The sequence below is a fragment of the Diplotaxodon limnothrissa genome, linkage group LG15, assembly GCF_057381915.1.
Source record: "Diplotaxodon limnothrissa isolate DT_005_m linkage group LG15, D_limnothrissa_male_GT1.1, whole genome shotgun sequence".
Classification (NCBI taxonomy): Eukaryota; Metazoa; Chordata; class Actinopteri; order Cichliformes; family Cichlidae; genus Diplotaxodon; species Diplotaxodon limnothrissa.
Genome location: NC_140610.1, coordinates 41790550 through 41818261, shown reverse-complemented (window position 1 = coordinate 41818261; position 27712 = coordinate 41790550). Strand labels below are relative to the sequence as shown.

At 43.1% G+C, this 27712-nt stretch overlaps 1 protein-coding gene across 1 annotated transcript; it reads left to right on the top strand.

The window, feature by feature from the left end:
- Nucleotides 1-63: 63 nt before the first annotated feature.
- Nucleotides 64-23730, top strand: LOC146618053 (calcium/calmodulin-dependent protein kinase type IV-like). The gene is made up of 11 exons (XM_085371925.1): nucleotides 64-856; nucleotides 3650-3728; nucleotides 4091-4153; nucleotides 8737-8819; nucleotides 9934-10006; nucleotides 18478-18568; nucleotides 19486-19560; nucleotides 20611-20686; nucleotides 20998-21124; nucleotides 21708-21860; nucleotides 22450-23730. Exons 1-11 carry the CDS (start codon nucleotides 750-752, stop codon nucleotides 22960-22962), a joined length of 1440 nt encoding a protein of 479 aa, XP_085228051.1. The 5' UTR covers nucleotides 64-749; the 3' UTR covers nucleotides 22963-23730.
- The last annotated feature ends 3982 nt before the right edge of the window (nucleotides 23731-27712 follow it).

Genomic DNA, 27712 nt, shown 5'->3' with positions numbered 1-27712 from the left:
CTGTGAGATTACAGCAGCATCTCTCTCCCTCCGCAGATCCATCAGACATCTGGAGCAGCCCTACCCGGGAATCAGACCCCTGAGCATCGAACGCTGACACCCTCCACCTACTCACCCCGGTGTTCGCAGTCTGTTTCCCGACACGTACCCGCTCTTCGGTGTTGCTGTGGTGGTTCTGTGGGCTGCATCTCCGGAGGGAGGCTGCTGCGCTCCGGAGAGACGGACGGTCCGTTTCTGCCAGTGAAAACACGGAGGTACTAAGCCTAAACCCGGGAGGATGGTGATGGACTGAGCTGATCCGACGTCTGAGAGGTTTTTAGGGCCCGATGGAAGCTGCGACACATCTGGACCTGGAGCGTCTGGATCCCGGCTCCAGCTTCAGTCTGGATTAAAGAGCCGTGCTCATCACCGGGGGTTCGGTGTATTTGTTTTCTTCTTTTAGTTTTTGCCCTTTCCTCACAGATAAACGGTCCTGATTGAGAGTTTGAAGGAGCAGGCGGATCCCCCTCCTCCTCCTCCCCCTGCTGGTCTGGATTAAAGCCCATCAGGATCATGAATCATCCCCCCTCCGTGACTCTAATCTGGGTTTTACCGAGCTGGATTTAAATCTGAGATCTGATCGGGATTACTCTGTTCCTGGTTCTGATCGGGTCACATCTGGCCCGGTCTGAACCGGTCCCGGAACTGGTGTGATCTTTGACTCGGTCCCGGTCTTCTTGGTGCTGGTTTGGGGGAGGTCTGCTATCATCATGCCGACGTCCCGGCCTGGTTCGGAGCCGGTGGAGTTCTGGGTGGACGGATCAAGGCGGGACGGGACTGTGGAGGAATTCTACACCCTGAGCTCGGAGCTGGGCAGGTCTGGACCACATTATGGGGGGGCAGGGGAAAACCGATGAGTTCATATGGACACTTCATTGGGCCAAAGTTGCCTGCATGAGGGGTCCATGTGATCCTTCAGGATTAACTTTGGCCACACTTTATAATCCATCCCGTGGATTACAGAGTTACTCATTTGAATGAGGTACCGGTTAAATACTGGTTCCTGTTGGAATTTAACGGGAAACACCGAAGCAGGAAAACGAAGCTTGAGCTTTGGTGTCAAAATGTTGTCAGCAATCTTTGTCTTCTTGTGTAATCACAGAGTGAAAATGTGTTTTATGCGCAGCATCTTGCTGTCTGCACATTCACGTTGTGTAACCAATATAAGATTTCAGACTGCGCCACTTTAAGCAGATTTAAGTGAAGGTTGTTAAAAATATTGATAACAGTAAAACACAGCTGCATCACGTGCTTGGTGCACGCGTATAATCTATCTATCTGGTGTATGTATCTATACATATTTGTAATGATTTTCAAAATGAGGTATATTTTTTATCAAAGAGGTTTTGCATTTTTAAGACTAGTATTTGATTTGGTTATTTAGCTTTTAGCTCTATCTAGGTGGTAAATTGGAATATTGTACTGGCATCTATCCAATTTCATACTTACTTTTTGATGATAGGGGAATTATTTCCATTTGCCGATACAAGTTTTTTTGAACAATTTACAATACAGTTTGTCAAACATTTTATTAATATATTTGAACACTTTACAGATTTTTATTAATAAATCATATTAATATCTTCCAGGTTTTCAAGTCAGTATTGATGTGGATATTTTGAAACATAAAAAATGACAACATAGAAATAAATACATTCAAATGTCTTGCATTGATCAATAAGTACTTCGGTTGCTTAAAGTACATTTAGCTTACACGTCTCTACTTTGACTGCAGCAGTTTTAATCCTGTACATTTATACTGCTGTGCTTTTGCTCCAGATGCTCTGACGCTTCAGTGTCTGCCAGTCTGGGTGGCTCATGTTTAAAAACCATAAAAAGTCAGAGCAAACATGGAATTTGAGCTAAAAGACAACAAAGATGAGTCGTGAAAGAGACCTGCAGACTGTTTGGAGCTCGGGCAGTTTGTTCGTTGTTTGAATGTTTACAGCGTGCGGTGGACTGTGTGTATTTACACACTGTGTTTGTTGTTATCTCAGCAAACACCAACACCCACAACACTGACAGCAGATCTGCAGAAAATGATGAAAATGATGTCAGCAGTGAAATCAAACGTGTGAGCATGCCGCCACCAGTTCTATTACCAGGTGTCCTGTTGCCATGGAGACCAGCCAGGACTGTGTGTGAGAGAGAGAGAGAGAGAGAGAGAGAGAGAGAGAGTCTGTGGTTGCTTCTCAGATGGATCTGTTTCCTCCATCTGTCCCGGCAGAATACCAGATCCCTAACCACACACACACACATACACACAGAGTTGTGGTTGTGATCCCATGTCTTAATTGGACTTACCCTTAAGTAATCTTACTCTAATCCTAACTGAAACCCAACTCTGTTCCAACTTGATTTTTTTTGTATACGTCCACCAGCTGTTAAACCTTATCTAAACCTTTTTAATTTGAGTAACAGATAAGTTGAGTTTCATACTGCCAGATTCTATTGCAGAATCTGCTGGGGCATTATTGGATGGATGAACCCGTTGTGCATGTTTCAAACACAAGGACTTCCTCTTGTAGGACCAAAAGTACCTACAGATTCGAGGCCTCTATGTTAATTGGTTTAAAAAATACTATTTTGAGAGAAATGTGTGAGATGTGTAAAATGTGGAGCTGCCACAGCTGCTGTAGTTCTATAAAAAGCCTCGTGTAGATGAGGTCGTGAAATTGTACTTCAAAATTAAGGAAATTATTTTGAAAAGAGAAATTATTTCTCTTTTAGCACAAGAACAGTGTGGTGGGGGTTGTAAAGAAAGAAAACCCCACACAAACCTGGAAGAGTTGAAATGGCTGGCAGTGGACAGCTGTGAGAATATTGATGGTTACACCCTTGTGCAATAAAGAGGATGTATGCAGTATAACAAGACACAACGATCAATTTGTTTCACTAACTCATCCACACGAGGCATTTTGTAGAGGGAACAGGAGCCATGGCAGATGTTTGGCTTTACATGACAACTGTAATCTCCGCATTTCAAATTAATCTTGAAATTTTGACTTTAATATAAAAATGGACATTCATTTTTTTTTTCTTAATGTGGCCCTAATTCTCCGTCGTATAGTCTAGTGCAGGGGTGTCCAACTCCAGGCCTCGAGGGCCGGTGTCCTGCAGGTTTTAGATGTGTCCTTGATCCAACACAGCTGATTCAAATGGCTAAATTACTTCCTCAGCATGTCTTGAACTTCTCCAGAGGCCTGTTAATGAGCTCATCATGTGATTCAGGTGTGTTGACCCAGGGTGAGATCTAAAACCTGCAGGACACCGGCCCTCGAGGCCTGGAGTTGCCTACCTCGGTCTAGTGGAACATGTCTGAATGCCCTTCAGTGGAACAAACACTAGTTTCTTGGGTTTTTTTCACTGCACCAACATTTAAGTACCAGCAGGAACCAGTAAAAAGTCTAAATGTTGTGTCATTCATACAGTAGAATAATTATCAGTGTTTCCTGAAAATGAAACTAAATTTTAGTACTTAGTTCAAGTGCCTGTTTGGCTCCAATTAAAGAATCTCAGTTCCTCCTTTTCAGTAGCTCAGACTGGTTTCCATGTTGTACACACAGGTCTTTGCAGTGTTCAGGTTTAACTGTTTTGTGTTTCCTTCCAGAGGAGCGACTTCTATTGTGTATCGCTGTGAGGAGAAACAGACCCAGAAGCCCTACGCTGTCAAAGTCCTCAAGAAAACGGTCAGTGAACCAGCATGATGGAGACTTTAGCAGTCCAACAATATATAACATGTGCACAGATGAGTCGAAACATTATTAGCAAGAAATGATGAAGAAAATAACGTAGACTGTCCAGTTAGAACAGTGCAAGTCAAAGTCTAGGAGCCAAAGTGTTGGTTTGCCAAACTGTGTTTGATGGGGTTCTTCTGATTCTTGGTGGCTACCAATCCAACGTCCCGGACGGATCTGCTGCTAATATCTTTGTGATATACAGGAAACCTTCAAAAATCTGTAGGGTAACACTGTTTCAGCAGAAGACATTTGTTATATTTTGACTTATAAGGGTAAATCCGTCCATTCTGATAATGTTTCTTCTGTTGCAGATTGACAAGAAAATTGTTCGCACTGAAATCGGCGTTCTGCTGCGTCTTTCTCACCCAAACATTGTAAGTATATGCGATATATGTTATTGGGGTTTTCTCTCTATAACTGTAGGGTCTTTACCCTACATTATAGAGCACTTTGAGTGGTTTGGCACTATCTAAATGAAACTAAACTGAATGGAAAAGAGGGTTGAGTGCCTAAACTAGGTTTTGTGCCGAGCTGTAACGATGCTTGTTTAAGGGAGTCTGTGGGAATTGGGTTGTTCTTGGACCCAGCCTTGGTTCCATTTGGCTGCAAACAGGTAAACGTTTTTCTGAAATGCATTTTCAAAACCATCAGAAACTTAAACGTGGACCTGCATTTGTAAAGAATTATTTGATGGGTGGAAATGGAAGTCTTAGCCCAGAGATCCACTAGACCCCAAATGATCTATCAGATGACAGCCAATAAGCTCCCAGACTGTGAGCGGTCTAGTTCAAGTCAGGTCACTCGTAGAATATTTATATGTATTACTTAATCAAAACTTTCCTCCAGCTTTTAATGTCGTTGGATAAAAGCGTTGTAGAGTTGTGAACTTTCAAATCAAATTCAAATTCAAATTTTATTTGTCACATACAGTCATACACGGTACGATATGCAGTGAAATGCTTACACAACTGCTCGTGACCTAAAGAAAAAAAGAAAAGGCTATGAATAAGAAATAAATATGAAAATTAAAAAGGGTAAATTTAACTGGGAAGGAATAAGATAAAATATAAAAATTAAAGTTGAAAATAAAATAACTGTACAACAAAATACACAATACACAAATACACAGTATAGAAATATATAAGAATGTATGAAGAAAAAAAATAAATTTTTATATATATATATATATATATATATATATATATATATATATATATATATATATATATATATATTCAGTGGCAGATATCCAAGAAAGGGTCTCCAGTATGAAGAGTTGGACAGCACCAGGGCCCGACATGGTTCACGCCTACTGGCTAAAGAAGCTGACTGCACTCCACGAGCGTCTGGCAGCACAAATGAACCAGCTGCTAGTTAACGAGAGACACCCGGAATGGCTAACCGAAGGTCGGACGGTCCTGATCCCCAAGAAGGGACCGGTCCCCTCCAACTACCGACCAATAACCTGCCTCAGTACTACATGGAAGCTCCTGTCAGGCATCATATCGACTAAGATGAACAGGCACATGGGTCAATACATGAGTGGGACACAGAAAGGAATTGGCAAGAATACCAGAGGTGCAAAACACCAGCTACTGGTAGACAGAACAATCAGCCGAGACTGCAAGACCAGACTGACCAACCTGTGCACTGCCTGGATTGATTACAAGAAGGCCTATGACTCAATGCCCCACAGCTGGATACTGGAATGCCTAGAATTGTACAAGATCAATGGGACCCTAAGAGCCTTCATCAGGAACTCAATGGGGATGTGGCGTACAACACTAGAGGCCAACTCCAAGCCCATAACACAAGTCACCATCAAGTGCGGGATCTACCAAGGAGATGCTCTGTCCCCACTGCTGTTCTGCATAGGCCTGAACCCCCTCAGTGAGATCATTAACAAGACTGGCTACGGATACCGACTACGGAACGGAGCAGTTGTCAGCCACCTCCTGTACATGGATGACATCAAGCTGTATGCCAAGAGTGAACGAGACATCGATTCACTGATCCACACTACCAGGCTATACAGCAATGACATTGGAATGTCGTTCGGACTGGAGAAGTGTAGTCGGATGGTAACAAAGAGAGGGAAGGTAGTCAGAACTGAGGGGATTGAACTACCAGAAGGCAACATTGCAGACATAGAGGACAGTTACAAGTACCTGGGGATCCCGCAGGCAAATGGGAACCATGAAGAGGCCGCTAGAAAGGCTGCAACCACCAAGTACCTGCAGAGGGTCAGGCAAGTCCTGAGGAGTCAGCTGAATGGTAAGAACAAGATCCGGGCCATCAACACGTACGCCCTGCCCGTGATCAGGTACCCTGCTGGGGTAATAGGCTGGCCAAAGGAGGAGATAGAAGCCACTGACATAAAGACAAGAAAGCTCCTTACCATGCATGGAGGGTTTCACCCCAAGTCCAGCACCCTGAGGCTGTACGCTAAGCGGAAGGAAGGGGGCCGGGGACTGGTGAGTGTCAGCACCACAGTCCAGGATGAGACAACGAACATCCAAGAATACATTGGGAAGATGGCCCCAACTGACCGAGTGCTCAGTGAATACCTCAGGCAGCAGAAACCCAAGAAAGAGGAGGAAGACGAGGAACCATCATGGAAGGACAGGCCCCTGCACGGTATGTACCACCGGCAGATAGAGGAGGTGGCTGATATCCAGAAATCCTACCAGTGGCTGGACAAAGCTGGACTGAAAGACAGCACAGAGGCACTAATCATGGCAGCACAAGAACAAGCTCTGAGTACAAGATCCATAGAGGCTGGGGTCTATCACACCAGGCAAGACCCCAGGTGCAGGCTGTGTAAAGATGCCCCAGAGACAATCCAGCACATAACAGCAGGGTGCAAGATGCTAGCAGGCAAGGCATACATGGAACGCCATAACCAAGTGGCCGGCATAGTGTACAGGAACATCTGTGCCGAGTATAACCTGGAAGTCCCAAGGTCAAAGTGGGAGATGCCCCCAAGGGTGGTGGAGAATGACCGAGCTAAGATCCTGTGGGACTTCCAGATACAGACGGACAAAATGGTGGTGGCTAACCAACCGGACATAGTGGTGGTAGACAAACAGAAGAAGACGGCCGTAGTGATCGATGTAGCGGTTCCGAATGACAGCAATATCAGGAAGAAGGAACACGAGAAGCTGGAGAAATACCAAGGGCTCAGAGAAGAGCTCGAGAGGATGTGGAGGGTGAAGGTAATGGTGGTCCCCGTGGTAATCGGAGCACTAGGTGCGGTGACTCCCAAGCTAGGCGAGTGGCTCCAGCAGATCCCGGGAATAACATCGGAGATCTCTGTCCAGAAGAGCGCAGTCCTGGGAACAGCTAAGATACTGCGCAGGACCCTCAAGCTCCCAGGCCTCTGGTAGAGGACCCGAGCTTGAAGGATAAACCGCCCGCAGGGGCGTGCTGGGTGTTTTTTTTTTTTTTTTTTATATATATATATATATATATATAAAAAATGTCCAGTGTCCACATTTGTGTCTTGTGCAGTGCAAATATGCTTAAAGTGATTTAGTGATGAAGTGATTCGATTAGATGACCACACATCTAATCGAATTAGTGTAAACAAAGTCCAGAATGTCCAGCGGACAACTTTGAGGAATTATTCTTGGTCCATTCATGTGAGTCACAAATAGTTGAAATAAGTGCAAAATATGAAAATATGGAAGAAAACACCAAAACAGACACTTCGGGTTCTGCCAGGACATGAATTAATGACTTAATTTATAATATGCAGAATAAATCAGTTCATTTTTATTGTTCATGTTCACCTGGTCTGGTGTGACTGAATAATCTCTCTTATAAGTCGACTCTAAAATTTTCCCCATAAATCTCTCTTTTCTTTGTATCACTGATTTTAAACACGACCCTTTAATGTGAGCTAAAACACTTGTTTATGAGCTTGTAAGAATTTAGATTCAACTTTATTTCAGTCTGAGCATGGCCCAGAGTTCATCTACCAAGTATGCAAGCTATAGCATGTATTCTAATATTTTATTTAAGACAAGACTGACGCATCAGTTCTGTTTTTCTTTTCTTAGTACTATTTTAAAAGCAGGTCGATAAACTGCACCACATCAAAGTACGTGATGTGTGTGCTTTTTTTATTGTACTTTAAGTATTGAACTGTCTATTGTCTGTTTCATGTTTGTTTGTTTATTTGTTGAATCTGGGACAATGATGACTGGAAACATGAAAAAAATCTCGTTACTATGTTCCTGCTTGGAAAGTTCAAAAATACTTCAAAGTGTTTGCTCTTCTCAAGCATGTTTTAAGTGATATTGAGTGTTTATGTACCAGAGGCAGAATCAGTTGGTTTTGCCTTCACTATTAGTGCAGTTTCAGTTAGTGCCTGTTGTTTACCTGGTGGTTAGGCTTTGGCACTAAAAGCTACTTAGGCTTTAAAGGCTGGGTTTAGGCTCTGAAGGATCCTTGAAAAGGTTTACAGGCCTAGGCTGGGATTAAGTTGTATTAATTAACATCTAATCCACCCTGAAATGAATTATTGGATGGAGGGATGGATGAATAGGAACAACTTGGTTAAGATTAGGTTCTATAAAGTGCTTAGTTAGGTTAGGTTTAGGTTTTACGCTGATAGATAATTAGTAGGTTCAGACACTTAAAATCCTGAAAGGGTTTAGGAAAAGATTGTGCTTATATCGTTCACATTAGAGTTGGGAATGACACAACCAAACCCAGGATGCTATTCTATACGACATCTTCATGTGTCACTGAGGAACACCAATGGCTTTGACAAAACTGGACATTTTTGCACTCTTACAGTGAATTATTCAATTACCAGTAATTTGAGCAAATAACAACAGTCCCACAGAAGTTCTATTTTTATATGGACATTGTTATTTACATATATGACTCTCAGTACTCGCTCATGCATTTTTAATATATTTCTGGCTTCTTGTGCTTTCCTGTGGCTCAGATCCAGCTGAAGGAGATCTTTGAGACAGACACAGACATTGCTCTGGTGCTGGAGTTGGTGACTGGAGGAGAGCTCTTTGACCGGTACGTACACACTCACATTAGCTGCTTTAGCTGTCCTACTGACATTGCTGTAGTTTTTGTGTTTAATTGAAAGTATCACTGGTTGGCTTAGTTTGAGAAATCTTTGATTACAAGTTGGGCTGTAGTCTGCAGTTCAGTTACAGTAGCTGTTGTGCAGTTGTAATGGCAGTAGTTGCTGTGCTGCATTTGTTACATTAGTTTCAGTGGTGTGTGTAGGTATATGCATTGCTGTATCATCAGTGGTTGCACATGCTGCATCAGTTGTGTTGGTTGGTCAGTTGCAGGTGTTGATCGAGATGGTGAATAGTGGAGTTTGGCTCGATCCATTTTGTTGTTATGTTTAGTTACAGATGTTGAGTTGGTGTGTTTAGATTTGCTGCAGCAGCTGTTGTGATTGGTGGAGTAGCGAAAGTTGCAATCGTCTATTTTTGGTATATGGTTTTGTTCAGGGTTGGCAGTGTGGCTGTAGTGGCAGAGGCTGGTTTTGCTGCAAAAGTTGTGATGTTTGGTTGCTATAGTTAAGAGCACAATTCCTGCTAATGAACCAATCACTTAACTTGGCAGTTTTCCTGTAGTTGCAGTGGTTGCCATGGTTAGATGTTGCTGTACTTTGGGGGTTTTAGGAGTTGCTGTGTCCGGTTACAGACGTTTCTGTAACTGAAGTTCTATGTTTGGGCACAGAGGCCCCTGTGTTAAGTTACTCATGCTGTTATTAAAGAACTTGTCATGTTTACTGGAGGTGTTACTGAAGTTTCCGTGTCAGCGATTGGTCATTTACATAAATTAACATGTTTAGTTGAAGCAGGTGTTGCTGTGTTTCGGTGGCGTTGTTGGTGTAATGTGATGTGGTTGTTTTGACTGCACAAGTTGCCATTTTTACAGGCTACAACAGCTACAGCTACAGCGGTTTGCTCATTTTGTCCTGAGACTTCCAAACTGAGATGCAAAAGTCAAAGAGAATGAAAGAACTAACAGCTTGTTCCAACATCTCTGTTGGAAAACCGAACCAGACAAACACGTACATTAGTAAAGTGTAACCAATCAGAGAACAGATAAAGAGATGCTGCTCTTGATTTTCATGTCATTTTATCTTTGACTGTATTTTTGTTTCCAGGATTGTGGAACGTGGTTACTACAGTGAGAGAGATGCCGCTCATGTCATCAAGCAGATTCTGGAGGCTGTGGCGGTAAGATGCTGTATTCAGTGTCTGGTTTGACTTTGACAACGTTTTATTAAATTGTAATAAAAAATTGAATTATTGTGGAAACAAAGGCCTCTACAGGCTACGAGCAATGAGAGGAACTACAGAAATCCTGAGAGGAATTACAAAAACAGACTCTTTGCCTATAAATAACCCTTACAGGCCCAAATGCTGCTGTTATTAATTTAAAACCAAAGCTTTAGCTGCTGTTTGGTTTAGTTGCTGTACTTCCCATGTTTAATCCCTGGTGCTGCCTTTGTTACAGTAGTTGATGTACTTGCAGGAGAGGCTTATTTTTTGACCTGTGTTTGGTTACATGTGTTGCTTAAATTGGTTGGCTTAGTTCAGGGCTGCCCAATCCCGGTCCTCGAGAGCTACTATCCTGCAGCTTTTAGATGCATCCCTACTCCAACACAGCTGAATCACATGGTTTGATTACCTCTTCAGCATGCCATCGTGTTTGGCAAAGGCCTGATAACAAGCCATTCATTTGATTCGGGTGTGTGGGAACAAGGATGCATCTAAAAGCTGCAGGACGGTAGCTCTCGAGGACCGAGATTGGGCACCCCTGGCTTAGTTGGAGTGGATTCCTTGTGTAGCTGTAGGTCTTGCTGCCACTGCAGTAGCTGGTTTCATGGTTGTTGTTTGGTTGCAGTAGCTTCCGTGCTGCAGGTGCTGCTGATACTACAGTAATTGGTTTAGTTGCACAGTAGTGATGCTTAATCACATTTTCAGTAGTCGCAGGTTTATTTAGAGTAGCTGCTGACAGTTGGCATTGAGGCTCAATTTGATCTATTTGGCTGGTGTTGCTATACTTTATACTTCGTAACTGCTTGGTGTGGTTGCAGCAGTTGCTATGTTTAGTTGCAGTTTCCTCCGTTGACGCGTAGTTGTTTGGCTGCATTATTTTGCAGTAGTTGCCATATTTATTTCCAGCTTCTGTCATTCCACTAGTTTGTTTGTTTGATGTGGTTGCTATGTTTAGTTACAGTGTCGCATCAATTGCCATGTTTGGTTGCAGGTGCTTCTTTTGATGTAGTCGTTAATTCAGTTGCAGTAGTTTCCACGTTTAGCTTCTTTTGACATGCAGTAATTGCTGTTATTTTAAGGCTTAAAATGGAAGAAGGTCTGGGAACCTGAGCTCTGTCTGGGTTTTCTGCTTCTGATCAATCAGCTGCAGCGTCTCTGCTGTCTGTGGATCATTTACCTCCATCCACCCCTCTGCTCATTAGATTACTGCTCGCCCCCACCAGCTCTGCTCAGTCTGTGCAGCCTCACACCAAACCTCAGCTTTAAACAGTCTGTTTATAGATCTGAAAGGTTTCATGGAGAGCAGGTCGTCAAATCCGTAGAGGCAATGTATGTAAAATTAAATCAACACTGTCAAAGGTGTTGGGCTTTTATCCTCATCTGATGGAGCTAATTTACCGTTTTTTTGGTCACAGGCTGACTAGAAACGTATTAAGCTGATATTTATCTGAAAGAACTAGATGTGACATTTCATTAGCACAGAAACATTATACGGCTCTAACAGGAGTCTGCTATCTTGCCATTCAGAAGAGGATTTTTTTCCTCGTGTAGGCGTGAGCCCTCCTCCAACTGATGAATCACAATCTTCCTGTTTCTCAACAGATTTGATCAAATGTTGAAGTGGCAAAGAAATCATATTTAAAGGTCAGCGTGCTATGCTTAATACAAAACCAAGAAGCATTCACTGACATGCTTATACAACACTGTACTGAACACAGACACACAGAATGAGCTGATTAAAGAAGCGAGTGAATCATAATAACATGTCATTATCGCCAGCATGAGACATCCCAATCTTTTGATGATCGTCTGAAGCTTTTTGTTGCAGCTGCGGTTCTTTCTGTAAGCATAATGCAAAACACACTCAGGCTGAGAGGCGTGTCTGCCTGTCAAGGCAAACTCAGGGGACCCAACACAGGTGTTGATGTGTTTATACTGTTGATATATAAACATACTGTTGAGATAATTTTAAACACCCAGCACGCCCCTACGGGCGGTTTATCCTTCAAGCTCGGGTCCTCTACCAGAGGCCTGGGAGCTTGAGGGTCCTGCGCAGTATCTTAGCTGTTCCCAGGACTGCGCTCTTCTGGACAGAGATCTCCGATGTTGTTCCCGGGATCTGCTGGAGCCACTCGCCTAGCTTGGGAGTCACCGCACCTAGTGCTCCGATTACCACGGGGACCACCGTTACCTTCACCCTCCACATCCTCTCGAGCTCTTCTCTGAGCCCTTGGTATTCCTCCAGCTTCTCGTGTTCCTTCTTCCTGATATTGCTGTCATTCGGAACCGCTACATCGATCACTACGGCCGTCTTCTTCTGTTTGTCTACCACCACTATGTCCGGTTGGTTAGCCACCACCATTTTGTCCGTCTGTATCTGGAAGTCCCACAGGATCTTAGCTCGGTCATTCTCCACCACCCTTGGGGGCATCTCCCATTTTGACCTCGGGACTTCCAGGTTATACTCGGCACAGATGTTCCTGTACACTATGCCGGCCACTTGGTTATGGCGTTCCATGTATGCCTTGCCTGCTAGCATCTTGCACCCTGCTGTTATGTGCTGGATTGTCTCTGGGGCATCTTTACACAGCCTGCACATGGGGTCTTGCCTGGTGTGATAGACCCCAGCCTCTATGGATCTTGTACTCAGAGCTTGTTCTTGTGCCGCCATGATTAGTGCCTCTGTGCTGTCTTTCAGTCCAGCTTTGTCCAGCCACTGGTAGGATTTCTGGATATCAGCCACCTCCTCTATCTGCCGGTGGTACATACCGTGCAGGGGCCTGTCCTTCCATGATGGTTCCTCGTTTCCCTCCTCTTTCTTGGGTTTCTGCTGCCTGAGGTATTCACTGAGCACTCGGTCAGTTGGGGCCATCTTCCCAATGTATTCTTGGATGTTCGTTGTCTCATCCTGGACTGTGGTGCTGACACTCACCAGTCCCCGGCCCCCTTCCTTCCGCTTAGCGTACAGCCTCAGGGTGCTGGACTTGGGGTGAAACCCTCCATGCATGGTAAGGAGCTTTCTTGTCTTTATGTCAGTGGCTTCTATCTCCTCCTTTTTTCGTCCCTTGCCTTCTTGTTCCAGTAGCCCACTAGACATACATACATATATATATATATACATACATATACATATATATATATATATACATACATATACATATATATATATATATACATATATATATATATATATATATATATATATATATATATATACACACATATATATATATATATATATAAACACCCAGCACGCCCCTGCGGGCGGTTTATCCTTCAAGCTCGGGTCCTCTACCAGAGGCCTGGGAGCTTGAGGGTCCTGCGCAGTATCTTAGCTGTTCCCAGGACTGCGCTCTTCTGGACAGAGATCTCCGATGTTATTCCCGGGATCTGCTGGAGCCACTCGCCTAGCTTGGGAGTCACCGCACCTAGTGCTCCGATTACCACGGATTACATACATATATATATATATATATATATATATATATATATATATATATATATATATATATATATATATATATATATATATATATATATATATATATATATATATATAGGGGGTGCGACGATACACAAAATTCACGGTTCGGTTCGGTTCGATACTTTGGTGTCACGGTTCGATATTTTTTCGATACAAAAAAATGTTCATGCCTTTTTAATTTGTCATTTATTAAAATTATAAATATATATTTTAACTCAAAAGTACAGTTTTTAAATTTAACCCTAACCCTTGTGCGTGTTTTTTATTTTGACAGCGAATGCGCACCTGCGGACCACTTATGTGCAGCCCCGGTTATTTAGCTCGTCATATTGCAGCCACAGAAATTATTTTGTCCATGAAACCATAAAGCTGCACTTTCTTTTTGCCTTATAGTCTGATTTGTCATAACTTCTCCGTTTTGTGGTAAGCTTTTCTTTGGCTGTCACTTCTTCACCCTGACCTGTCTTATTTGGCTCAGCAGAACTAAAATATATATCCTGCTGCTTTTACACACACACTCACATAAGCTCAGCGATTCTCTGCGCGATCAACCTCTCACATGTTTAAGCTGCGGGAGATTTCACTTGTCATGTTTGCATAGTAAGCTAACGATTAATAAGACGATGTCAGAGGAATTGGTGCACAAATTATCATCACTCACAGATCAGTGCTGTCGCTCTCTATACACAGTTTGCACGATTGCAAAGTGAAAACAAAAAACAAGCGCAAATTCAAACGCGACTTCAATATGTCACATATTGACAGTGGCTCACCGATGCCAATGACATAATTACCCAGCTACATTTCTGAAAGAATGCAAAAGCATTGACATATATTTTTCCTTCCTACAATAGCCTGACGGGCAGGGAAGAGATAGATTTTGGTAGCCCGACTGAAAAAATCGCTAGCCCCAGGACGTCGGGCTAGCGATATTGCAAGCCCTGTATCTGATTGAGGAATCACTCATCTTTGGAAAAGAGAGTTTATTACAGAGAAATGGCTCTTTCCAAAATAAAATCTATACTATCCGCTTCTTCTGGGCTATATTCTCAGCAGCATATTAAACATATAAGGAGAATCATGTGCTAACAGCTGTCTAAATGACTCGGCTAAAGTTAGTAGCATGCTTGCTTGTTTTTGTCTGCTTCCACTTGTCTTTGCACTAGGATGATGTCGGAGTAAATGTGCAGTCATATTCGTTGTGTTCCCACTAGTGCTTTCAGGTTAATCTCGTTGAAATGACCTTAACGCCACAACACGGCAAATCTCCGTTAACGAGCTACCGCCGATCGCCCCGTGCATGGGGCTAGACGGCCAACACGTTAACGAGCTAACTGCGCTAACACACTAGTTCCCACCCATGTAATTGAGCATTGCATGGCACATCCAACATACGGTTTTACTTTAGTCCATGACGCGCTTACCTTCAGGGTCATACGTCACATGAAAACCAAAATAATTCCAAACGCCAGATCTGAATGAGGGTGGGGGAGGGTGGGGGAGGTGCCCTGCGCTCTTCCTTCTGACTATGCTGTCTGTGCTGAGCGCTCAGTGGATCTGCGCTCGACAGTGCAGCCTAGGCGGAGTAGTCGAACGCAGATTCACTGAGCGCTCAACACAGACAGCATCGTCAGAAGGAAAGTTGATAAAATAAATTACAAATGTTGTATTGTTCGATACATATGCGTACCGAACCGAAAGCACTGTATCGAACGGTTCAATATCGATACGAATATCGTTGCACCCCTAATATATATATATATATATATATATATATATATATATATATATATATATATAAAAACACCCAGCACGCCCCTGCGGGCGGTTTATCCTTCAAGCTCGGGTCCTCTACCAGAGGCCTGGGAGCTTGAGGGTCCTGCGCAGTATCTTAGCTGTTCCCAGGACTGCGCTCTTCTGGACAGAGATCTCCGATGTTATTCCCGGGATCTGCTGGAGCCACTCGCCTAGCTTGGGAGTCACCGCACCTAGTGCTCCGATTACCACGGGGACCACCGTTACCTTCACCCTCCACATCCTCTCGAGCTCTTCTCTGAGCCCTTGGTATTCCTCCAGCTTCTCGTGTTCCTTCTTCCTGATATTGCTGTCATTCGGAACCGCTACATCGATCACTACGGCCGTCTTCTTCTGTTTGTCTACCACCACTATGTCCGGTTGGTTAGCCACCACCATTTTGTCCGTCTGTATCTGGAAGTCCCACAGGATCTTAGCTCGGTCATTCTCCACCACCCTTGGGGGCATCTCCCATTTTGACCTCGGGACTTCCAGGTTATACTCGGCACAGATGTTCCTGTACACTATGCCGGCCACTTGGTTATGGCGTTCCATGTATGCCTTGCCTGCTAGCATCTTGCACCCTGCTGTTATGTGCTGGATTTTCTCTGGGGCATCTTTACACAGCCTGCACCTGGGGTCTTGCCTGGTGTGATAGACCCCAGCCTCTATGGATCTTGTGCTCAGAGCTTGTTCTTGTGCTGCCATGATTAGTGCCTCTGTGCTGTCTTTCAGTCCAGCTTTGTCCAGCCACTGGTAGGATTTCTGGATATCAGCCACCTCCTCTATCTGCCGGTGGTACATACCGTGCAGGGGCCTGTCCTTCCATGATGGTTCCTCGTTTCCCTCCTCTTTCTTGGGTTTCTGCTGCCTGAGGTATTCACTGAGCACTCGGTCAGTTGGGGCCATCTTCCCAATGTATTCTTGGATGTTCCTTGTCTCATCCTGGACTGTGGTGCTGACACTCACCAGTCCCCGGCCCCCTTCCTTCCGCTTAGCGTACAGCCTCAGGGTGCTGGACTTGGGGTGAAACCCTCCATGCATGGTAAGGAGCTTTCTTGTCTTTATGTCAGTGGCTTCTATCTCCTCCTTTGGCCAGCCTATTACCCCAGCAGGGTACCTGATCACGGGCAGGGCGTACGTGTTGATGGCCCGGATCTTGTTCTTACCATTCAGCTGACTCCTCAGGACTTGCCTGACCCTCTGCAGGTACTTGGTGGTTGCAGCCTTTCTAGCGGCCTCTTCATGGTTCCCATTTGCCTGCGGGATCCCCAGGTACTTGTAACTGTCCTCTATGTCTGCAATGTTGCCTTCTGGTAGTTCAATCCCCTCAGTTCTGACTACCTTCCCTCTCTTTGATACCATCCGACTACACTTCTCCAGTCCGAACGACATTCCAATGTCATTGCTGTATAGCCTGGTAGTGTGGATCAGTGAATCGATGTCTCGTTCACTCTTGGCATACAGCTTGATGTCATCCATGTACAGGAGGTGGCTGACAACTGCTCCGTTCCGTAGTCGGTATCCGTAGCCAGTCTTGTTAATGATCTCACTGAGGGGGTTCAGGATGAGGGACCTATGGATGGAGATATATATATATATATATATATAGTTTCTGAGCATGGCTCAGTTGGAGGTATTGCTGTAGTTGCAAAGGTTGAATGAGTTGTGGTAACGACCATGTTTAGCTGTGGGAGGAGGTTGTTTGTTTGTTGGTTTAGCTGCAGAAGTTGTTGCTATATTTGCAAGGTTTTAATTCATTTTGATATTAACCATGTTTACTTGCAGGTGTTGCTGCTTTGGCAGGATTTGCGATTTTTGGTACCAGGCTTACTGCTGTAGCAATAGATTAGATTTAGCTGCAAGTGTTTTGGGTTGCTTGGTTACATAGCTGGCTAATTTAAAGTCACATACGTTGCTGTAGTTACCAGGTTTGTTTTAGTGCCAGTAATTGACATGTCTAGTAGGAGGTACGGCATGAGTTGCAGTGGTTGGCATAGTTACAGTAATTTATATATATAGCAAGTGACATTATTAATTGCATAAATTACCCTGTTTAGTTGCAGGAGTTGCTGTAGCCGTGGTTGATTTAGTTGCAGGTGTTGCTGGTATCAGTGTTGTTGCACATGGCAGCAGCGTGCAGTGGCTGCAGGTCTCTTATGTAACAGCTGCTTCCATCCTGCTGCTGAACAGATTAAAACCAGAGAGGATTAACGCACGCACACACTCGCACACACTGACCACAGCTGACCTACATCTACAAGAGAAACATACGCCCCTTTATGTGTGTGTGTGTGTGTGTGGGGGGGGGGGGGGGGGGGGGGGGGGGGGGGCAGGATTACAGTACTGTTGTATTTGTTGTATGTGATGTGAGTGGCATTAATCTGTAGCACAGAAACATCCCGCAGCCCCTGAACACAGCAACAGCTTTAACAGCAGATTCTCAGCATCTGAGTAAAGACCCTACAAGGTTGTGTTTGAAGTTAGAAACAAAATATAAAAAGAAATCCATATTTAATTTCATTTATATAGTGCCAAATCACAACAACATTTACCCTGAGATGCTTTGCTTTATATTGCAGGGTAAAGACCCTATAATGATACAGAGGTAATCCCAACAATCAAAGATCGCCCTATGAACAAGCACTGTGTGTCACTGTGGAAAGAAAAACAAGAGCGCGTCTGTGGAAACAAGAAAAACACCCTTTCAGCTAGATTGCTTGTCTTTATTTGTAAATAACATACAAAAAAAACCTGGTCCTTTAGAATAATCAACAGTACACCGTTTTGTTATTTACCAGATAATTGCACTAAAATGCTGTAAAAGGCACCATCACCACAAGAATAGTCAAGAGATGAGGCCATGGCCCTGTGATGCAAACTACGCCTTGATAAAGTTTTGATATTGGGCTCTATTCCAGTTCTAAGGCTAGAAACGTGTTTATTTTTGCTGCAAAGTTGGGGATTTTAAATTGGGAGTCCATGGGGACTGACTCGCTTTTGGACCAGCCTCAAGCTTCAAGTGGCCATTAGAGTAAATGCACTTAAGCTCTGGCTTCATTTTTCAGTCCAGGAAGTTTCCGCTTGATGAGGCAACAACTGGATCATCTTTCCCACGTTTTTCATGCTTTTCTTCTCTGTGCTTTAGTATTTACATGAGAACGGTGTTGTGCATCGTGACCTTAAACCAGAGAACCTGCTGTACGCCGACCTGTCTCTGGATGCTCCGCTGAAGATAGGTAACAAACTCTCTACATACCCTCCACATCTGAATACAACAGAATGAAATGACAAGTTTATCATGTTCCAACACAAGTTGTGGAAAATATTTTTCTGTTATTATCGACCACGCTGTCTGTTATCATCAGTGGTGAAACAGTGCAGTTTGGAAATGCCGAGTATGACTGTGATGAGACATCGATGATCTAAAACACATGAAAGTAAAACAAAACTCGTTTCCTGGCTCATAACAACAGGAAATTATTGCTTTGTTTACTTCAATTTTAAACATTTGCAAATAACATGTCAGTAACTGCCCTAAAGACTGTTTTCAAATCTGCTCCTATCATCTCAATTATGTCAGCTCCTATTGTGCTTATACTGTATGTAAAATAAAAATCAGCATTCTTAAAATAACCACAAACCGCGGTCGTCTTGTGGCCCTGAAAATATGCATGAACACTGGAGTTTGCTGTGAGAGCCCAAACATTTGCATACAGATTTAGCATCAGTCTTAAATTGAGGTTTTGCATACAGCTCAACCTTCAGTGTCTTTGGCTGCATTTGAGGCATTAAACTTGTGACTGCATCATATTTCGAGCTTGTTTAGTCCGAGAGGTAAAAACTCACAGAAACATATTGTTGGCTCAGAATTTGGTTCATTTTTGGAGGAGCTCCTGCGTCCAGATGGCCAGCGAGCCCTCGGCTAACAGATACAGATGGAAGCCTCCGTTCCTTTCGAGTGAAACTCTTCTCCACCAACACCTTCCTTTAGTTCAGAGACTTGCCTGCAGAAAAACACATTTTCCTCCACCTCCACTGCTTCACCCCCTCATTTCTCTTAATATAGAAACAGGAAACTGAACAAAACAAATGCATTACAAGGTTTTTATCTCGCTTCAGTCTGAATGAAAGAAAATATTCTCTTCTTTTACAGCTGACTTTGGTCTTTCAAAAATCGTAGATGACCAGGTGACCATGAAGACAGTCTGCGGTACTCCGGGGTATTGCGGTGAGTACAAAAATTGGTGTAGCGTAGCTATGAATACCACATTCACTTAAGCTCACTGTATTCTTATCTATATGGCCTCCAATCACACAACATTAGTCATCTCAAAGTCCTTTGTACTGTAGGTTGAAAGCCTACAGCACAAAATAGTCAAACGATCCGATATAAACAGCACTTGGCAATCAGAGAGAGAAAAATTTGCCTTTTAATAGGAAGAAACTTCCAGCAGAAAAAGGCTCAGGGTGGGGCTGCCATCTGCTGCGACCAGCCCGGGCTCAGAGCAAACAGTCGATGGCAAAAATAAGACTCAGCTCACAGAAACAACAAACAGGACAACACAAACTACTGCAAAGAAGCATAAACGAGTGAATGAGAGAAGAGTGATGGAGAAGTGCTACGAGTGTCATGTGAAAATTCTCAATTTTCACTGTGATCCTTCTAATCGGCTGAAGGCTGAAGGACAACCAGATAATGAGAAGTTACAACGTTAAAATTATTTTTCAGCATTGCTCTGAGCAGGATGCTTCTATTTTTGACAATGTTGTCAGTTAATTAGTACATCCTCAAAAACGACTGCAGTGTTGCTCACGGTAGTACTGGACATGTAACACCATCCAGAGAGGATTTCTGTTTAAACACCAGATTTTTAGGACCAAACACAGAATGACTGGATGGTGTCTCTCCCACAGCAGCACATCGTGTTTGAGGAAGACTCAAACACTCCAGCATAGTGTGGGACCTTTAATCTCAGTGATACGACATGGCACAGCAGCAGGACTTGGTGGTGTAGTAACAGCCAATGAGCAGCACTTTGAGGTGTGGGGAAAGTTAAAGTGGTGACGATATGGCAGCTGACGCTCTGGATGGTGTCTGTAGATGTTGCTGTAGTAGGTGTAGTATCAGTAGTAGATGTGTTTATTCACCTGCGTTGCAGTGATATATGCGAGTGGGCAGTAAGGCGTTCCCTGTGGCGTGTTCTCTGTGGGATTTCAAAAACTCTCTGTTAGAGCTTCTGTCAGCCATCTGCTGTCTAACAGACTCCTCTGCTTGCAGCTCCAGAGATCCTGCGGGGAAATGCCTACGGCCCTGAGGTGGACATGTGGTCGGTGGGCGTGATCCTCTACATCCTGTGAGTCCATTAACACCTTGCTGCCAGTCCAAGCGTACACTCACACATAAATACTAAAATATTCATCGCTGACTCACTCTCATCAGTATATAAGTTTTATGGCCCATCTGATTCATGACAGCCATTTAACACAATGACATAATGTGAAAGTCTGCATCCTGTTTATCTGCTTTCCTCAGACAGCAATTAAGCTTTTAATGCTGCCTTCAAATGGATCTGAGACCGACACACTGCTGTGGTTTCTCATCTAGAAGGGATGTGGCAAAATAAGCGTCCTTTCCTAGACTCTTTCCTTTGGTTTGTTTCCCCAGACTCTGTGGGTTTGAGCCCTTCTTCGACCCAAGAGGGGATCAGTACATGTATAGTCGCATCCTCAACTGTGACTATGAGTTTGTTTCTCCGTGGTGGGACGAGGTCTCCCTCAATGCTAAGGATCTGGTGAGTTACACCAATGATTTGACATTATTATTTATGTTAAATGTGAAGAAGTGCAGGACCTCACACTTTATTTTAAAGCTCTCAGACATGTTTTAAACTCTCGCTGCCCAGGACAGCGTAGTAGAAACTTAAACTGACCTGAAAGACTTTATACTGGGCATTGACTGGGATTGGTGACATCACTGGGACTTCACACTTTATATTAACTTGTCTGGAATCACTTTGGACTTGGATGTATATTTGTGATGCTGTTTTTGGACGGCTTGGTACGTGTTGGATCTTTGGTTGGTGTCGACTAACACGACTAAAGCTTATGCTAAACTAAAACTAGACTTGACTTGAGTGGAGACTTGTTTGAAATGATATTGAGATTTATGGAATGACTTGACACACTAAATTGTCTTGGCCTTTACCTCTGGATGACTAAAGATCCATTTCTTGGTGTGATTTGAATTCAGAATGAAGTGAATGACTTGATAATTCACATGAGCCTGATTCTACATCTTGAATCTTAACATTTATTCATAGATTGGACTTGGACTTGTTTGAAGGCCTCGGTTTGTCCTGTCTGATTTGTCCGCAGGTCAGTAAGCTGATTGTCCTCGACCCTCACAAGCGCCTCAGTGTCCGGGAGGCCCTGCAGCACCCCTGGGTGCTGGGCAAAGCTGCCCGGTTCTCTCATATGGATACTACCCAGAGGAAACTACAGGAGTTCAACGCTCGACGCAAACTTAAGGCTGGTCCTTTGTCATAGTTTCATTTCACAGTGATTGGTTTTGTGGGCATCAAAGGTCATAGAAGACTTTTCTGTCATTTTAAGATTTGAGTTGACATTTTGGGAGATAAACTAGGGAATGACTCTTGTACATAAAGCCCAAAATGAAATCTGCTCAGAGCATCTGCACCTGTATACTATGTGGCCTAAACTTTTATATACACACACATAGACTACTTAAACTGCAGGTGAAACTTCACCGGGGCTCCAGATTCCACCCACCAAGAGTTGGCTTTCAGATGATTCAAACTTCATGAATGAGGTCAGTAAAGATCTTAGTAAAGCTGGCTCTGGTGAGCCTGGGTGCAGCATAAAAATGTAAATTCAACAATCACAGGATTTACATTCGAGCGGGCAGTTGGTAACAAAATCATATTTTTTCTACATGGCATTTTGAATTTATTGAAATTACAGGACAGGGTAATAGAGAAACATATTTAACAGGGAAGAGGAAGCTGAAAGCAAATATCAACTCAACATAGTTGACAAATCTGCTTTAAAGACTTTTAAAAGATCCTGAATGCTCACTCACTGTTCTGTGTGCTGACAGGCGGCCATGAAAGCTGTCGTGGCCACAAGTCGGATGCATGAAGGTTCGCGGCGTCGCACAGACAGCTGTGACATTCCAGGTTCAGGGGCTTCCAGGCAGAGCAGCATGCAGCAGGACCCGCCTCCTGAGTCTGCATGCTCCACCCAAAAAGACAAAGAGGCTCCACCTCCTGACCAGCAGTTGCCACAGGAAGTTGAATCGAAGTCTGCTGACCCAAACGCCCTCAGCCCCTCTCCTCCACACAGCCCCAAACTACCCAGCTCTGATGTCACACCCGCAGGGCCCATCCCCACCAGACCGCCACTGCGCGCTGATGGGCTGCGACAAGTATCTGTAATCCCTAAAAGCATGCTGGTCCAACCCCGGCCGCCGCAGAAAAGCTGCTCTGTCATAGAGCCAACCCCCAGAGTTGGGGCCACACCCACACTGGGCTCACCCCCGAGTCCCAACAACCTCAGCAATGGCTTCACATCTGGGGCGGAGCCTACCAGTAAGACCACCCACTGCCAGTGATCACATGGCAAAATTAAAAAAATTCTCGACTCTGCTTCAGTTTCACACAGAAGTAAAAAACGTTCAGCTTTCAGCAGCTAAATGAACTTATTTGGACCAAATTACAGTAAACCCAAAATCTGCAGCTCACATTTAACCCGCATCACCACACGTCTGGGATCTCGTTGGCTTACATGCTAACAGATACGGATTCATGGAGGGGTCGCTGGACATTTCTGAAGATGGGCAGGTGTTTTATCTTCTGTTTTTTAGTATAAAAGTATAAAGGCCTTCGATTATTTAGGAGAAGTAAAAATAATTTCCCCCATCAGCACTCGTTTATGTGAGGGTTGACTAAAAACACAAGAAATGTAATAAATGTGAATTGTCTGTTAAGCACTTCAATCTCAGCAGCACTGTCGAGCTTGTTTGCTCATTTTCACTGAGACAGTGGACGTGTTAAGCTAAGTCAGTGACAAATAACCAGCATGCTGGGGAGCAGTTATCAAGGCCGTGCACATTTGGACTGGAGGGTGTGTTAGCATTTAGCTCACCCACTACAGCACTTCATCAAGTAGCTCTGAATTATTCAGCACATCAGCAAGACTCAATATATTTTTGCAAAGACTCAACATATTTGGAAAAAATTCGAATAATAAAATAACTCGTAAGAGCTACAATTTATTTGTCTTACCACAGAAATGAACCAGTGACGTGTGTGTTTACAACCAAAATGAAGCACTCGATCAGTGACACTGGACGATGGCGTCTGTTATCACACCTTCTTACTTACAAAAAGGGAGCTATTATTTTTTAAGTTCTTATTTTTTGTTATTTTCTGTAATATGTTACAGTTTGAGCTGTTAATATTAAACATGGCTAACATTTCAAATAAAAAGGTGAACGTATGTAAAAGTTATCCATATATGCAAAAAACTCAGAACTCAAAACTGTTTTCTGCTGTTTTTTGTATTTCTTTTTAAATGTATTATTTTTTAATGTTCAAAATCTTTATGTTTTCATCTGCTACAGGCAGTATATGCTTACCTAGTGTCAGGCTTACAGAAGTTAGCAGATTTGAAGAAAGTGTTTTTTGGGTGGGGGTGTGGGGGACGGATGAATAGCTCATTTCTGACAGGATGAATTGAGGAGTATTTTTAACTCTGCTAACTCTGCACTTACTATCTCAGTTGTAGAGATTTGGGGAAACTTCAGAAATAGGCCACTGTGGCGTTCAAAGTAAACTTTAATGGAGCACACATTAGAAAAGTAAAAACTAACACCCAGAAAGTTTCTGGATTACTGCAACTAAATGCAGTTATTGACTGAGCAGTTTATTAATACAGAGTTTTTAATAACCCAGATTCACCTACAAAATCTGCATCTAACATCAAAGAGGTTAATCGCCGGAGAAATAAACGACAGGTTTTCTTCAGGGAGGAAAAAAGTGCTTCATTTTTGCTGCAAACATTTATTTTGGTCTTTGCAGACTCCCACATTAAAGGGACATTACAACATTTTGCACCAAACACTTTTGCTAAATTTGACTATGACTCACATGTCCTACAGTTAGCTTAGCATAGCATAATACTGGCAATAAAGAAGCAGCTAGCTTTAAGTCCACTTTCCACCACCTTCAGACTTAACAGCCCAGATCTCGTAAACAGACTTGGACTGCTATCATGTGGGCTTGATGAATGTATCCGGTACCTGAGGAATTAGGATCAAATTTTGACTCTGTTTCTTTTCTTTAGCGTTTCTGTGGTAACATTTGGGTGAGATCTGGCAAAGAGCTGACTGTTTGTGGGCCTAGATTGTGATTGTGCCTGCTGTGATTTAGATTTGCACCACAGCTTGGGTTTAACAAAATCAAGTTCAAGTCCAACATTCAGATAATGTATGGATTCCCTAACTGAGTGGCACCGCAGGCCGACCTTTACTGCAGCTAAACATTTAACAATCTAATTGAAAAGAAAAAGGAATTCGTTCAATTTCCACAAAGAGGCAATAATCAATTATTTCTATCCTATCCCAGGTTTAATGTTCATGCTTTCTGTCTGTTGGCAGGTGTAGGTGGAATTTCCTCCATACTTAACACAAAAACATGAAACTGAAATCCATGCTGATCTTTTCCTTTAAGTCCTGCTCTGGGACAAACTGAGACTTGAGTATTATGTTTGGGCTTCTTCTTCTCCTGACGCAGAAAGCGGACTTTTCCTGTGATGCTCAGGACAGAGACTGATTGTATTTTATTAAACGTACACAATGACTTGGCGCTCACCTGCATGAACGGATGCTCTTTATTCATGGACAAGGAGAGAGAGCGCAGCTTCATTTCTCGGCTTTTTCTTCTTCTTCTGCATCCCTTTTTTTAGCATGCGCGCTCAGACGCTTCAGACTTTCATGTTGCTGTAAAACTCTGAGTTTTTTAATCCTTTTTACTATTTACCGCCGACACCCGCTGCCGTGATTACGCAGCTGTATGAGTAAATAGAGTTCCTCCAGTGTGTAGCGTTCAGGTAAGTAACTCGTGTTTGTGATCTTCTCGTAAAACGTTGTGTTGTTTACACTTTATCAGCAGTGACGATGCGATCTTATTTGCACTGTACATACTGTAGTTTGGTTTTAGACAAGTTATTACTAACAATTTTACTGCTCGACTCGCTAAGAAACATGTTCAGTGTTTAAGCTCCCAAATATACCAAATTTGACCTTCGTGGAAAATAAACCCCTTTCATCCGATCTAAAACCACACGTTCTACCTCTTTTTGTACAGGGGCTTCCAAAATGAAATGAAAAGATGCAGATCTGGAAAGAAAATGAGATGAGACAAGAAAGATCCAATTTACATTTACACTTAAAGTTATGGTGGCCAAGACAGAACCAACAGAAAGTCTGAGAAAACACAAGCAAGCACTTTAAGCCAGCCAACAGTGTATGCTACCTAGCAGGAAACATTATACTGTTTGCTGGTTCCACAGTAGTTAATCGCTGTGAGGTTTTGGAGATGTTAGAGGAGTTTGTAAGAACACTACATTGGCTACCGAGCGGTTTCTCAAACATTTTGTTTGATGTGTCCAATGTCCACTCACGACACCACAGCTCATTAGTCAACAAGTCCTGAATTTATCACGAGCCAGTGCAGGAAATTCCTCTTAACTGACCGCACATATGCTCACACAGAGCAATTCATTTGTTTGCTTAATCACTGAGTGAGGCTGGTCAGGAGGCTCGCGATGAACTGGCTGCTTCAGATGTTGTTTATCAGCATCTGATAGCAAGGCCACGATCTCCGAAAAATCATGGAGAGCCTTGCCAAGATGTCCAAGCCGGGATGCCTCTTACTTCATTGTTTTCTGCATTCGTTCCTTGTCTCACTGCAGGCAAGCAGTTTTCTTGTACTGCATATGAAGAATGGACACGACGTTGGTTTTTTGAATAGATGAGAGGGTGGATAGCTCATGTATCAGCTGACACTAGCAAGCTTGGTTCGTAAGCTGCATCCATTAGCGTAAGGTGAATGATGCAGTATTCTCTCACTGTGCTTCTGAAAGTGAAAGAAGGATGCTTAACTGCATCTGAATGACATCATCTACAGTTGAATCCGCCTCCAGTTGTTTCTCAGCAGAGAGCTCAGTCCACAGTGAACCGCTTCACATAAAACCAGTCCAGTCTCTACTTTATCGAGACGTTTTCACTTTGCAAACAGCAAACCTGCATCACAGCATCATGTCTGGAAGATAACTAAAGCTAATATCTCACAGCTTTGATTCTCAGCGGTTAAATCACCCACACAGACGCCCTGCTGATTTTAGGATCAAATCTTTTATTTTAAAAGAAGCTAATTATGTCTGCAGCACACCAGGCTGGATGAACGTCATTATATATCAAATTTGTAAATAATATTAATATGTTGAAGCAATGCATATATCTGGTATGTGATTTAGCTATCTTTTGATTCTTTTGACTCAATTCTTTTCAGAACTGAGTTAAAAGAATCTCATTTTAAAGCACTTTAAGAAGAAACGTGAAGAGATGCAGTAAAGTCTCATTAAGCAGTAAACTGTGGTGTTTACAGCTGCCTAAAGGTCTCTGCTTTGTGTTCTGTCTCAGCCACCATACAAAATCCTAGATTATGAAGAGGAGCACATTTGTTCCTGATGGGCTTTTCTTTTTTAAAGAGGAACCACAGCTGTAACCAACACTGCTCCCACAATTGATGAAAACTGATGAATGGATGGACATGCTGATCACAAGCTTACCATCTCATAAATTCAACAGTCTGTCTAATCGCTGTCCCATATTTTATTTAGATAAAAAATATATTTGCATTTATGCATCAAATCATTCTCTTCAATTCAGACCACTCACCCGGGTTTTCACATGGTTACATGGGAAGTAATGAATCATTAAAAAGGAAATATCAAACCTGCAGTTTCAGACTGTCAGTCACAAAACATATATTTTGGATTTGAATTTCAGTTTGTGATTTGGTTCCTCTTTAAACCATTCAGTTAAAGCACGAGTTTTCCGTTGGACAGATGTGTCACAGCTGGATGCCACGTTTACCTGAGCACAGGTGTTTAAAGCTTCTTGCCAGACGGAACACACTGGATAACTAGCAGTCACGGTGAACGCATGTAACTGTATATTTGATTTATATCTATACGCTTCTGTAAGAACATGAACATTTTGCTTCTATTTATCTAGCCTGTTAGAGATTTGCAGGGTGGGGTTGAAGTGGGTGGGGCTACAACTGTAAATGGTATTT